The 12,903-nt window shown below is 42.6% G+C and overlaps 1 protein-coding gene across 1 annotated transcript in view; it reads left to right on the top strand.

The window, feature by feature from the left end:
- Positions 1-12,903, top strand: part of LOC149324138 (PDZ domain-containing protein 2-like) — a 294,838-nt gene that overhangs the window by 2,891 nt on the left and 279,044 nt on the right. Inside the window, exon 2 of the mRNA XM_089496933.1 lies at positions 401-1,279. Coding sequence (XP_089353059.1) covers positions 804-1,279 — 476 coding nt within the window. The 5' untranslated portion in view covers positions 401-803. The remainder of the gene's footprint in view (positions 1-400; positions 1,280-12,903) is intronic.

The raw sequence follows: 12,903 nt of genomic DNA on the forward strand, positions 1-12,903 counted from the left end.
AGGGCTTGATTTGGCCTACAGCAACCATCAGATCCATCTCGCATAGTTAACAATCAGAAATGTTGGGGGTTGTAGGGTAAAATATCTGGAGGAACCCACATTGTGTTGCATGGAGTTAGAATCGTGGAAATCAGCTTTCACATGGATGGACAGATAGAAGCACAGAGTCACCGTTTGTATATTTATAAATATATTTCTTTGAATTCATGTTTTTGGTTCTCTTCCACAGAGGAAGACCCAAGAGTATATAGAAGGCAAAATAAACAGATTACAGCATTAACGAGTGAATGGAATAATGTTAAAGAAAGCTCTCTCATTAATGAGCATTGCAGATTGCTCTGCAATCCTTTATTTGGGAATGGGAATCACGGTTTTAACTATGCTGTTTTTCTCTTTCTAGGTCAAGCAGGTGTTGGTGAATGTGGGGGAGCAATTACAGCCTCAGAGAACAGAACATGAGCTGCCCGAGTGATTTCTGTATGGACAGCTGTGCAAGGAGCCAAACATGAAGTCCTCGTTGCTTCCTTCCTCTTCTTGCCGGATTCTCCAGAGCACCTGTTTTCACTCTTCGTTATAAAAGCCATTCTGTTATTTTGACCAAACAGGGGGGAAAAGAGAGAACTGTGTTTTATTTAAAAGAAAAAAAATTTTTTTGGCTCCCTGTGTATATATACACTGTTTCTGCCAGCATGATTGTTGGTGAAGTCATCAGACACTCTGATCCTCAAAGACACATTGATCAAGTTTCGGTCACTCAACCCAGGAACCAATTCCTCACATAATGGGATCCAGAAGTGCCCACAATGCCCATCACTCCAGAGAATGCGGTGCTGTTTCTTCCCATCCTTTATCGATGGCTGCAAAACCACCTGAGGGGGGAAGTGGAAGAGCCGGAACAGAGGCTCTGCCATTCTGCCATCAAGAAGCTGAGAGAATATATCCAGCTGAATTTCCCAGTGGATGAAGGAAAACTACATCATGGTATGAGTCCTGTGGATGCCGAGATTTGTACTGTTTACCTCACCAAGGATCCAGGGAAAGCGGAGTCTCTTGGCCTAAGCTTTGGGAACATCCCTGCTTTGGGGGACTATGGAGAGAAGCGGAGAATTGGGAAAAAAAAGAAGGGGCATAAGGGTCCCGTACTTGATGTTGGAAGTATCTGGGTCACAGACTTGAAAAAAAACAGCCCAGCAGGGAAATGTGGAAAAGTTCGTTTGCGAGATGAGATCCTTTCACTGAATGGACAATTGATGGTCGGGGTGGATATCAGTGGTGCTAGGTAAGAAGCTGTAAACAAACTTTGAGTAGATTTGAGTTGCAATAAATATTATATCAGAATTGGTGCGTAATATGATAAAGCATGGGCAAGAAACCTGAAGCCCTCCAGATTTTGCAATATACAGCTCTCATCATCTTTGACTGTGGGCTGTTCCTCTGAATCAAATAACATGTGGAGGCCATAGGTTCCCCAACAAGGCTACACTTTGCTGAGTAATGTTTTAAAGTATCAATGCAGTTGGCTCTCCACATTTGTGGCTTTGACTTTGGTGGATTTGATTATCTGAAGACTTGATTAATACTTTCTCTCTAGGAATCTTTAGGTCCTCCAATGCAACTCTGTTGGAATCTGATCATAGAGTTGAGCCGGACAACCTAGAAGTTCCTAGAGAAAACAGTTCTTTAGGCATTTGTAGGACCTCCAACATGATTCTGTGGTTAATTTCTGGCAGATGTTGATCATAGAGGAGGACCTGGAGATTCCTAGAGAGGTGTTCTCTCAGGTAAAAGTTGTTTTTTTTTATTTGCGGTTTTCCCACATTCATGGGGGTCCTTCACCCCTAACCCCAGCAAATGTGGAGGGACCACTGTATATACAAGAATCTGTGTATATGAAAAATAGTATTTACAGTAAAGCTATCAATATATACAGCACAACAGTGTTCTTTAGCTAGGGATGGCTCGTGACTCTTCTCTTATTGGAACAACAAATCCATTCTAGGTTTTAATCAAAACTGTAATTTCGAGAAGTAACATTTTATCTCTAAGATCTAAACACTCCCCCCAGCACTTTGCGCCTAATGTCCTCTCAGCTGGAATAAATCATGCAAAACAACAAAAATCATAGCCTCTGTTAGAAGGAGCAAAACTTATGCTAATATACTTAATCTATGTAGTTTGTAGAGGTCACAGGACTTCTTGAAAATGTAGCGAAGAACCAAACATAAGCAGTGGGGTATATGCACCCTGAGTTTAATTGACAAGTCATAAATTTCTGGTTTTTAACTTTCTGCAATGGTTGTTCGGCTAGCATCAGGGGTCTGAAGTATGGGTCTTGTTAGCAAAAGTGAGGCTACAGCTGAAAATGTTTTCAGAGACCATCTGCGGATGTTTTGAGGTAAAGAATCAAAACATCACTAACTCCCTCTCCACCACCATGTATTGCTGAGCCTTTGCAGCTACATAAACAATTGGTGCAGATGCTGGATGTAAAGATGGGAAAGAATTGGATGAGATCTATGTGCTAATACTTCTTAACTCAACCCCCTTGTGTTTGAACTTTCTAAATATCAGAGGTGGGAGTGGTAAATCCCAGTGGATTTCCACTGATCACTGTGCTAGTTGGTTTTAAGCCCTGTAAGAATCAGGTAGGATTAGATATATTTCATTGGTAGAATTTTAAGTTTGGCTGTATGGCAAACATGTGATGGTCGTGGGAGAAATTATTTTGGGGGAAAGGAGTAAGGATCATTCCAGCTGCTTCTAATATCCGCTGGTTTGCAAGAAGAAAATGTTTCATACAAAAGATTTTCAAGTCTTCTAAACCACCAGGACTCATTTGCTTCCTCTTGGCTTGGCGATTAACCTAAATCTTGGGTTCCTATCTTCCCACTGATTGGAACAGGGGAGAGAGTTTCAAAACAGGCTCATATTTCTCCTTTGCATACAAGTGCCCCTCTTTCTAATATTAAACCATGTTTTCATTTTAGTGTCATGGTTGATTCCTTGTAAAAAAAAAAATTCCAGGGGGAGGGAATTACCACATTAATCTGTTGCAGTAAAGGCAACTGCAGTAAAAACAACTGTCTTGTGACACCTTAAAGACTAATGCATTTTATTTGGCATAAACTGTCTTAGACTGTAGCCCACTCTACAAGAATCACTCATGGAAGCAGGGGAAAATATTTTGGATTATAGCTACCAGTGACCATATTGACTGAGAGGTTGCAGCCATCAGTGGCTATGGAGGTTACAGCATGGCAGTGAGCACACTGACAAACAAAGGTTTGGATAGAATGCAGGCCACAACTTTATTGGCTAAAGCTGAACAACGGCTGGCTTGGCATGGGACACAGATACCAAGATCAGGCGGTCTCTCTGTTCTCCGATCAGGTGAAGCTGCCCCCCCCCCCACTTTCTTGCTGGAAGGAACGCCCAGGAGTAGTGATGTAGACTTGAGTCAGTTGACTAGGGCCTAAGTTGGACTCAGTCGCTTCAATGATTTGACTTGGCAAAAATGACACACTGACTTGACATGACACTTGTATATTTTAAGTGACAGATTTGCTGGTGCCATTCACTTCGAGCAGCAGGCAAGATCCACCCCACAAAGTGCTGGTCTCATTTTTTGGAAGGGAAAAGGAAATGTGTTAGACAATGGGCTTGTGGTAGAAGGATCCTTCTAAAGCTTTTGAAAAGCTTTAGAAGGCTCCTCTGATGTGCAGTGGGGACAGCCTGCCAGGCAGACCTCAACCCCTGCCTCAAGCCCATTGTCTAACGCACTTGCTGTTTCTTCCAAAAATGCCTCCAGCCTTCTTTTTGGCATTAAAAGTTGGCTTCCAGGCTTGAAACTTGATTTGAGACTTGACTTGAAAGTATCTTGCAAGGACTTGAGACTCGACTTGAGACTTGCAGGTAGAGACTTGAGACTTAATTTGAGACATGGACTGAAAGACATGAATACATCACTGCCTAGGAGTGATGTGGCCAGGATATGACATGGGTGCAAACTATTGTGTGGTTTTCCTGTCACCAGGGGCTGAGGCAGGCCCATCCCAAGATGGATATGATTAAACAGCCTCAACCCCAAAGTCTCTTACAGGGACTCCTCATTAACCATAGCCATGGGTCCTTTGGCCCATTCACTTTTATCCTGAGCAGGAGGTACCTGAGTGAAAACTTTCAAAAGCAGGTTGTCTTGCTCAGCCCTGCCTCTGGACTGCCAGCTAATCTTGCATGTGATTGGCCAGCTTCTTGCACCATTCTCAGGACCCTGTGAAAGCAAGTGAAGTCTTCCAGAAGAAGATGTCACCATATGGGTGCTATTACAAGCCCACCACGCTTCTGCCCCACCTCATGGGCACAAATGAAACTGCCAGATGAGTCTGGGGACCCATTATTCTGGAAGCTGCAGCCCACCAAAATAATTCTCCAAACTCTGTGGTAGCTGATGAAATGAGCTATACTCTACAAAATTCTTCTACAAAATAAATATTAAGCCAAATAACACATTATGTTTTAAGGCATGGGCAGATAAAGCGCTACAATTGGGCTCTTCACCCCCCATTTTTCCTTTACTTTAACTCCCTTTGGTGATTTTAGGACCATGATTACTTTTTCTAAGTTTGGAAGTGAGTAGAAAGTGCAAAACAGGTTTGGCAAAGGTGGGGCAATGTGTAGAGCCTGAAAAAGCATGTCATTGGCCATTCGTTGGGTTCTAGTTGGTGAAAAAGTGCAACTGAAGGATGCAGAGGGTTGAACGTATGTGTATTTGTGGCTGCCTGGGGTCCCTGGGGGATAGGGTTGCAGGTCAATACTATCTCAGGCCTTGAGATTTCAGTGTCAAAACATGAGACCTAGAGATGACCACTTGTGATGTGACAAAGATGGGCTCTGGTGATGTCGTTAAGCATAATACCTTAAATGTTAATTCCATTTACACGGATGTTGTTATTTAAATTTTAAAAAAAATAGGAACTCTAACAAGAAACAAAAATATACATAAAGTTGGCCATACCAGTGGGTGTTCTGTTCTGCCCCCACCTGTGGATACTAAACATTGTGGGCCCTCAAGTGCCGTTATTCTCTATGGATTCATCATGTGCATGCAACTGCACTAGCGCAGCTGCATGTATGTGTCACTATTGAGGATAACAGGCCAGGGCTATATGTGGATGTTCCAATCCATGGATGGTTAGCCCATTGATATGGAAATCCAACTGTACACACAATTTTCAAGGCAGTGCTCTCACTCTGAGATTCTTTCTGCTTCATCCTGAGGACTGGAGAAGATAAGACCAGGCTTTGAGATCTGGGAACTTGGGGGGGGGGTTTGTGGGCCCCAGCTGCTTTAAGACGGTCACTCACTTTTGTTTTGTAATTGTAGGCGCAGTACAGACCGCCGAAAAATGGCGGCCTGCCGGTGCCTGTTTTTCCTCCAGCGAGAAGCCGCAGCTGCCAAACCACATGGCTTCCCTGTGGAGGAAAATGAACTCGTGAAAAGCGGGTTCTTTTAAAGCCACAGGGCATAATAAGTGCGCCACTGGCACACTCATTACGTATGCACCGCACAGTGATGTGCAAACACCGCAGAGCACTTATGTAACAATGGTGGCACCCATGCTTACAGGATGCCACCGTTGTTACACTGTACGTACGTACTAGGGCTAGGGACTGTGTGGTTGCCCTGGTATCGGCCCTGGTACACCACTTATTGGCAGTATGTACTGGGCTGTAAATTGCTTCTTCCATAGCTAAGATGATTCCCACCTAGAAAATTTCACAGCATCAGAGAAATGGTTGTTTATTGCTCCAACAAGTCAATTGATTTGTCCATTCCCGTGGGTAGCTGCTGTTCCATACTTGTACACTTGATCTTAGCCAAAAGGCCGAAAAGCGATGCTGTTCCATACTTCTACTCTGGTATTATTAATCTTGATGATGTTCTACCAATGTAGGTGTGGCTCACTGCGGACACTCCTAGATGAAACTACAGAATGTACAATCCATGCCACTGTTATCACTGAACAATGACTAGTAGCAGCTAGAAAAGCATTTGGTTTTTTTCTGATGATACTTCTGTGACTGGTGGATCAGAAAGATGGTCTTTTGTTGGGAACTGAAATGGATGGCACGTAAAGACTTTGCAAGTGGCCACCACAGAACAGAATGAGGACACAAATGACCAGTGGGTAGCTCACATTGGGTAGTTTCTCAACTTCATTGTTATCTTTCTCTTTAAAAATTATACATAATATGGAAACACACACTTTTAATGTAATGCGTTGCCTGAGTGTATACTCAAGTACATCCACTCCTGGCTTTTACTGCTATCAGGCAACAACTTTTATGAAGCACCTGGCCTCTTTTGTGAGAGACAGAATCATCTGATTCCCCAGACCTCCCTCTTGGGAATACTATGGTGTGCCACAATAAAAGTCAAGGCAATTGTCAAGCAAAATTGCAAAGTATTCCTGGATTTGAATATCAAGATGGAGACAATGAAGAAAGGACAAGAGAAGGAATAATGTGATAGTATAGGATGTACAGTATAGGCAAGTTTTTTGTGGGTTTTTCAGGCTAGGTGTCCATGTTCTAGAAGAGTTTTTTCTTGGCATTTCACCAGCATCTGTGGCTGGCATCTTCAGAGAATGCTTGCCTGGAAAAAGTTGGGTGTATATACACTGGACCCTTGTAATCCACTGGGGTTTAGTTCCAAGATCCCCTGTGTATAACAAAATCTGTGTATGCTAAAGTCCCATTCAATATAATGGCATAGCAAAATGGTGTCCTTTATAAAAAATGGAAAATCAAGGTTTGATATTTGAAATTTATACTTTTTTTGAACATATTCAAACTGTGTATGCTTGAATCCGTGTATAAAAAATCCATGTATAAGAAGGGCCGACTGTATACTGTGTGAGCCTGGGAATGCAGGAGTGATTTGCATGTGTATTGTTCTGTGTTGATGGCTGGCCTCAGGCTGGGAGGCTAATGCAAACGAGGATTAATGTCTGCTAACTGGTGATCAATTATCTGCTGGGAAAGTCCCTGACTCTGAATGGTTTCCCATTTGCATTTGCTGAGTCCTTATTTTGCTATTCCTCAGGACTGGTAGCCAAATTTTGTTCACTTTAAGGGTTTCTTCTTTTCGGTTGAAATTATCCAGATGTTTGTGGATTTCAATGGCTTCCCTGTGCATCCTGACATGGTAGTGGTTGGCATGGTCCAGAATTTCAGTGTTTTCAAATAGTATTTTCTGCCCAAGATGGTTTGTGGCATGTTCTGCTACTGCTGATTTTTCTGGCTGGCCCAGTCTGCAGTGCCTCTCATGTTCCTTGATTCTTGTTTGCACACTGCATTTGGTGGTCCCTATGTAGACTTGTCCGCAGCTGCATGGTATGCAGTAAACTCCTGCAGCTGTGAGAGGGTCTCTCTGATCCTTGGCTGAGCAAAGCATTTGCTGGATTTTCTTTGTCAGTTTGTAAACCATTTGAAGGTTGTGCTTCCTCACCACTTTGCCTATTCTGTCTGTGACTCCTAAAAATACCTTCCCTTTTGGTGGCTGCTTGTCTTCCCTCCTCTGGGTTTTCCTGGGCCTGACACACCTTCTAATGTCTGAGCTGGAATAACCATTAGCCTGTAGAACCCAGTCCAGGTGCTTCAGTTCATCTTCCAAGAAGTGGAGTTCACATATGCGTTTTCCCCGGTCTACCAGTGTTTTGATTGTGCTTCTTTTTTGTCTTGGTGATGGTTGGAGTTCTTGTGCAGGTATCGGTCTGTACATGTGGGTTTTCGGTATACTGTGTGACCCAAACGTTGGTTTGGTTTGCGGATGACTAGGACATCCAAGAATGGCAGTGTTCCTTCCTTTTCTTTTTCCATAGTGAATTAGATGTTGGGGTGGATGTTGTTCAAATGGTTCTGAAACACTGAAAATCTGGGCCATGCCAACCACTACCATGTCAGGATGCACAGGAAAGCCATTGAAATCCACAAACAAAAGCAAGCAGCTCTATAAGGATTCTACAGATAGAGTCTCGTATGAATGCCCAAGCTATGGAAGTTCCAGGTTATATGGGGGAAAATCTTTTTAAGGAGGGGAACAGATCTAAATGGAAAGGAGCAACCTGTGTATGTCAGAGCATTTAGCAGTGACGTCTTTTTCTTTCTATGAAAGAGCTTTGCTTTCTGCTTATCTGATTTGACACATCATGCTCCCCCCTCTCCATACTGAGAGAATATAGTGCATGCAGATCTTCTTTTCTTTTTCTGCTTCTTTTTTTTTTAATCAAATGTAGAGTAAGGCAATCTATGGCGGGTTACAAACCGCCATATAGTACGCGGCGAGTGTGTACTAGGGTTAGGAAGGGGTGTTGCTTCTGCACCCCCTAACCCTAGTACGCGCTCTGCGCGCACAAAATGGCGGCGGCCGTTCCACATGGCTGCCGCCATATTGACGTAGCGGACTCTCTGCGTCCGCACGTCACACCCCACAAGTGACATCGCGAGTGCGCCCTTTGGCACTCGCGGTGGCTCTTCCGGGGCCTGAGAAGGAGCACGATTTCCGCGCTCCTTCTCTGCAGCGTCTGGGAGCCGCACCGTTTAAAGGCTGCGGTTCCCAGACGCTGCAAGCGGAGGCGGAGCAACCCACCAATGAATCCCTGTGTCTTAAATAGACTTTAATGTCCATCTTCTGTTGTGCCATTTTAAAATCACAAGCTGCTAGCACTGCTTAAATTTTGCATCAAGAATATATCTATTTATCACATACATGCATCTTAACCTTTTTTCAATTTGCCTCAGGAGGGCACTGTCCTTACATACTTTTATTCCTTGTTTATATGATACAGTTTAGGATCCTCAAGGCGAGGCATGAAAAACACACAGCGAGACAGCATCTGTAGTATTCTCCAGCCTCTTTTAGAGATATCTCTGCTAGGATGAGATTGAGAAATCATAACAGGTTTCTGCGATTTGTGCCTGCCTCTAAATAAAATTTATGCCTTTCCACCTTTTCTGATGTTGAGCAGATACACGTGATGTATTTCAGTTGGAGGTGCCAGGGATTAAATTTGGAATGTCTTGGGTGAAAAGCATGCACATACTTCTACTGAGCAATTGGCTCTCTTGTTTCTTCTTTGGAAATGTTGGCCTCTTCCCTTGTCCCCACAATGCAATGGGCCATTTTAATGCAAACTTTAAGTACAATTTAAATTTAATCAGGAGGCCAGTGTTACTGCCCATTCTTCAAATACTTGAAAAATAACTGGAATGAGGATGCTCTAGTGCCCAGTGCTGGAAATGGAATTTGGCCATCACCTGTGTGCCTGAGTTTTCTCTGTCTACTGTGACAGCTTGTCATAGCCACTGGTCATGCTAGCTGAGGGATCTTGGGATCTATGGTCGGAACAAGTAACTCTTCTGAGTTTTAAAAGCATTTTTCTAGTAGCCACTGGGATAAGAGCGCTGGGGCTAGCTTACCTCCATTTACCTGGATGAAATCCCACTGAATCCAATAGACATACACAGATCTGCAATGTCTAATCCAGCAGAGCCTTTTATGATTGCACTGTCTAATTCAGCATTTATTTTGCCACATGGAAGAAAAGGAGCACTTAAAAGTACAAAGAAGCTATGTAATTTCAGTATAAAAGTGAAGTGAAGAGCGGCCTTCAAAAACCCGTCATATACATACAATACATATGCTTTAATTCTTTGTAAAGTATTTGCAGAAAAAATGAATATGGATTTATACTTTTCTGCTGCCAGGATTTCTAACTGAACACTGCTTGTTTCTTTCAAAAACAGGAAAAGCAGTTAATTCGTCTTCTAAGACGTATTCCAGGAAATGTCATATTTTGGAAGTGTGAGATTGAGTCAGGTGACCAGTGTTCGTTTTGAAGCTTGTGAAATCACTCATCTGGGCAAAGAAATAAAACTGGGCTTCTCAGTTCATTTTTTAAAAAAATAAACAGAAAGTCTGAAATCCTTCACAAATGGACATTTGGGGGTAGATAATCAAGTAAGGTCAACTTCTGGGGTATGGTTGCCACATTGCATTTAGGGGCGGAATACCTGTAAACCTAACAGATCACGAGAAAACTTCACCAAGCAGGACAAAGGTGCAAGTTCTCACTCACCTTCAAAATTCCAACTTTCAGCCACCGCTGTCTCTTTCCCATAGAGCTAGCACATGTAGGCTTGTCAGATCTCAGGGCCTGGCCCTGAGTATCCAGTTTTTGAGGGTCATCTCACAGATAGGACATGAGGTGCAGATTTTCCAGTTTTAAGCTCAGCTGCAGACAAAAGGAAAGGGCAGTGTTCAGATGTCTTCTACCTCAGCTGTTAGAGCAGCATCTTGCTACAATTTACAAGGCTTAATTGATCTGTTACTGCATCTTGCAAAGACTCTTTAGGAGGTGGAGATTATGTACTTACCGTCTCTCTCACCAGGGTTCACCCTCCATTCTGTGGAGTTGTGACACCACAGAAGGGCTCATCTTCCACTCTGTTCTAACCACTTTCTGATTAAAAACAAGTTGGCTTGGTTAAAAGTTCCTTGCTCCACCTCTGTACTTCTCAAATAATCCCTTTATTTCATCTTGATCTTTATTTCTTTACGTAAGACCTTAATTTGCAAAGTGGAAAATATATTATCGCTCTCTGAATGGCAAACTGTGTGCAGCCATAGTTGGTACATAATGCACAATGTTAAGTGGCATCACTGGCAGCTATCCCTAGGTCTCAGGTTTTGGTCCAGAAACCTTAGGGCTTAGGATGAACATCCTAGCCAACTGAACTGGCAGTCCAAATTGTGTGTAGCAACAAGAACAGAGTAAAGTGCTCCTTCATGTCCTCTCACTCCAGCCTCCTCCAGTCAGGCAAAGCATATATCTGATGCCTGTTCCCTGGAGTAGACCCTGAATGTGGTCCTTGGGGCTGAATAGAAAAGGACTATGTGTATAGAATGATTAAAGTTGGAGTTGCTGAGAAACAGGATTTTTGTACCTATGAGAAAATCAAATTGGGCCAGAGCTAGAGACCTAAGGCATTTCCTGATGAGTTATGACAGCAGCATTTTTCTTTAAGTGCTTGCATTCCAAAAACTTAAAATGAAAAGGCAGATGTTGTAAAGATAAGACAAGAAGTGCTGCCTTCATCTTAGCTACTGCCTGCAATGAAAGTCACTCATCCCCTTTTATATAAATCCGAACTCTTAATTATGTGTAGGACTGACATCATTTGATGTCAAATATAGTGACCCCTGAGGCTATGCCTGAAGTTAAGTATAAATCAAGTTGCCTTACCAGTAGTGGCCCTTCTACTTTTTATTTTATACCTTCCTTGGCAGTGCCTCTCCCCAGGGTCTCAAAAAGATTTCCTTACCATCACTTGCTCTAGTCTTTTTAAGTCAAGAGGCTGGGGACCTTCTGCATCCAGAATATGTACTGTACTATAGTTAGCTGCAAGAGTGTGTGTAGTGGTTTCAGCACTGGACTACGACTCTGGAGATCAAGGTTCAGTTCCATGCTTGGCCATGGAAACCCACTGGATGACCTTTGGTGAGTCATGCTCTCTCAGCCCAAGAAAATTTCATGATAATGTTGCCTTAGGGTCTCCGTAAGTCAGAAAATGACTTGCAGGCACAAAACAACAACAGCAACAACAACTGTCAGTCTCACTAACAATTAGGGCCTTCAGTTCTCATTGGCTGCTCCTAGGCTCTGGAACTCCCTTCCTAGAGAAGCTAGCATTGGTCCCTTCTTGCCCTTCTTCCATAGGTAGTCAAAGACTTTATTTCATTTACTTTGAGAACTGAATGTTTTTGAAGAAAGGATATTCAATGCCATGTTCTGCTTTTACTTGAACTTGTCTTTGAATGGTTCTCATTGTTTTTAATTATATCTTTTAAATTGTTTTTTTTTAAATGTTACCAATAGTTTATAACATTTCAAAGTTAACCTTTTGCATGTTTTATCTATATTGTTAATTTGTCTTGGTTCGGGGGGAGGGGTTGGGCTATAAGTAAAGTTAAAAGCAACAAGTGACCTACCAATGGCATTACCTTTCCACAGTTGTGGGATTGAGTGTTTCTGTGAGGCAAGAGGCTATGCTCAGGGCAGCAGTCCTGCTGGTAGGGGCTCCCATGTCAGACAGGCTTTTGTTGAGGAGTGAGACTAAATGTGTCAAACATTTATGACATTTAAAAGTTAAACAGTAGAGATAACACTGGTAGAGGTTCTCTCAGAGACAATGGCAGTGGTATCATACATAGCTAACGCTTGTTAGTACTGCACAGAGGGAGGCACCAGTAAACCACATTTTTGCCACAAGCAATCTATGATGAGACAGTTAAAAAAGAAATAAGAAATAGTGCCACAGGATGGGACTCACAGATCAGAAGGCACCCAGTGAGCTATTGGGATACAGGAGAGGACAAGCAGTGCTGTGGCTAATGATGCAACAGGACTCAAGCCAAACGGATGTTCAGCTGTTGATGTGCTCAGAGGTGAAAGGAAAGTGTGAAGCTGCACAACACATAACTAGAAACATGGAATGTGTGAAGCATGAGTCAGGGAAGCTAGACACAGTAAAACAAGAAATGGAACATATGAACATTGAAGTACTTAGGGTGAGTGAGCTAAAGTTTACAGAAATCAAATAGACTACATAATTGGAAGCAGAAGATGGAGAAGCTCCATTGTCTCTGCAAAAACAAGACCAAGACCAGTTTGTGGCACAGACCATGAACTGCTAATAGATAGATAGATAGATAGATAGATAGATAGATAGATAGAAGAGAGCTAATGAAGAACACTAAACCAACCATTGTGTGAAAAAACAATTTAAAGTTAAGGTTTTTTAAAAAAGGTTTGCACTATTAAGACCAGTTGACCAGGAGAC

This window comes from Sceloporus occidentalis, unplaced genomic scaffold, assembly GCF_023333645.1.
Source record: "Sceloporus occidentalis isolate IW3139 unplaced genomic scaffold, rSceOcc1.0.p SCAF_1, whole genome shotgun sequence".
NCBI lineage: Eukaryota > Metazoa > Chordata > Lepidosauria > Squamata > Phrynosomatidae > Sceloporus > Sceloporus occidentalis.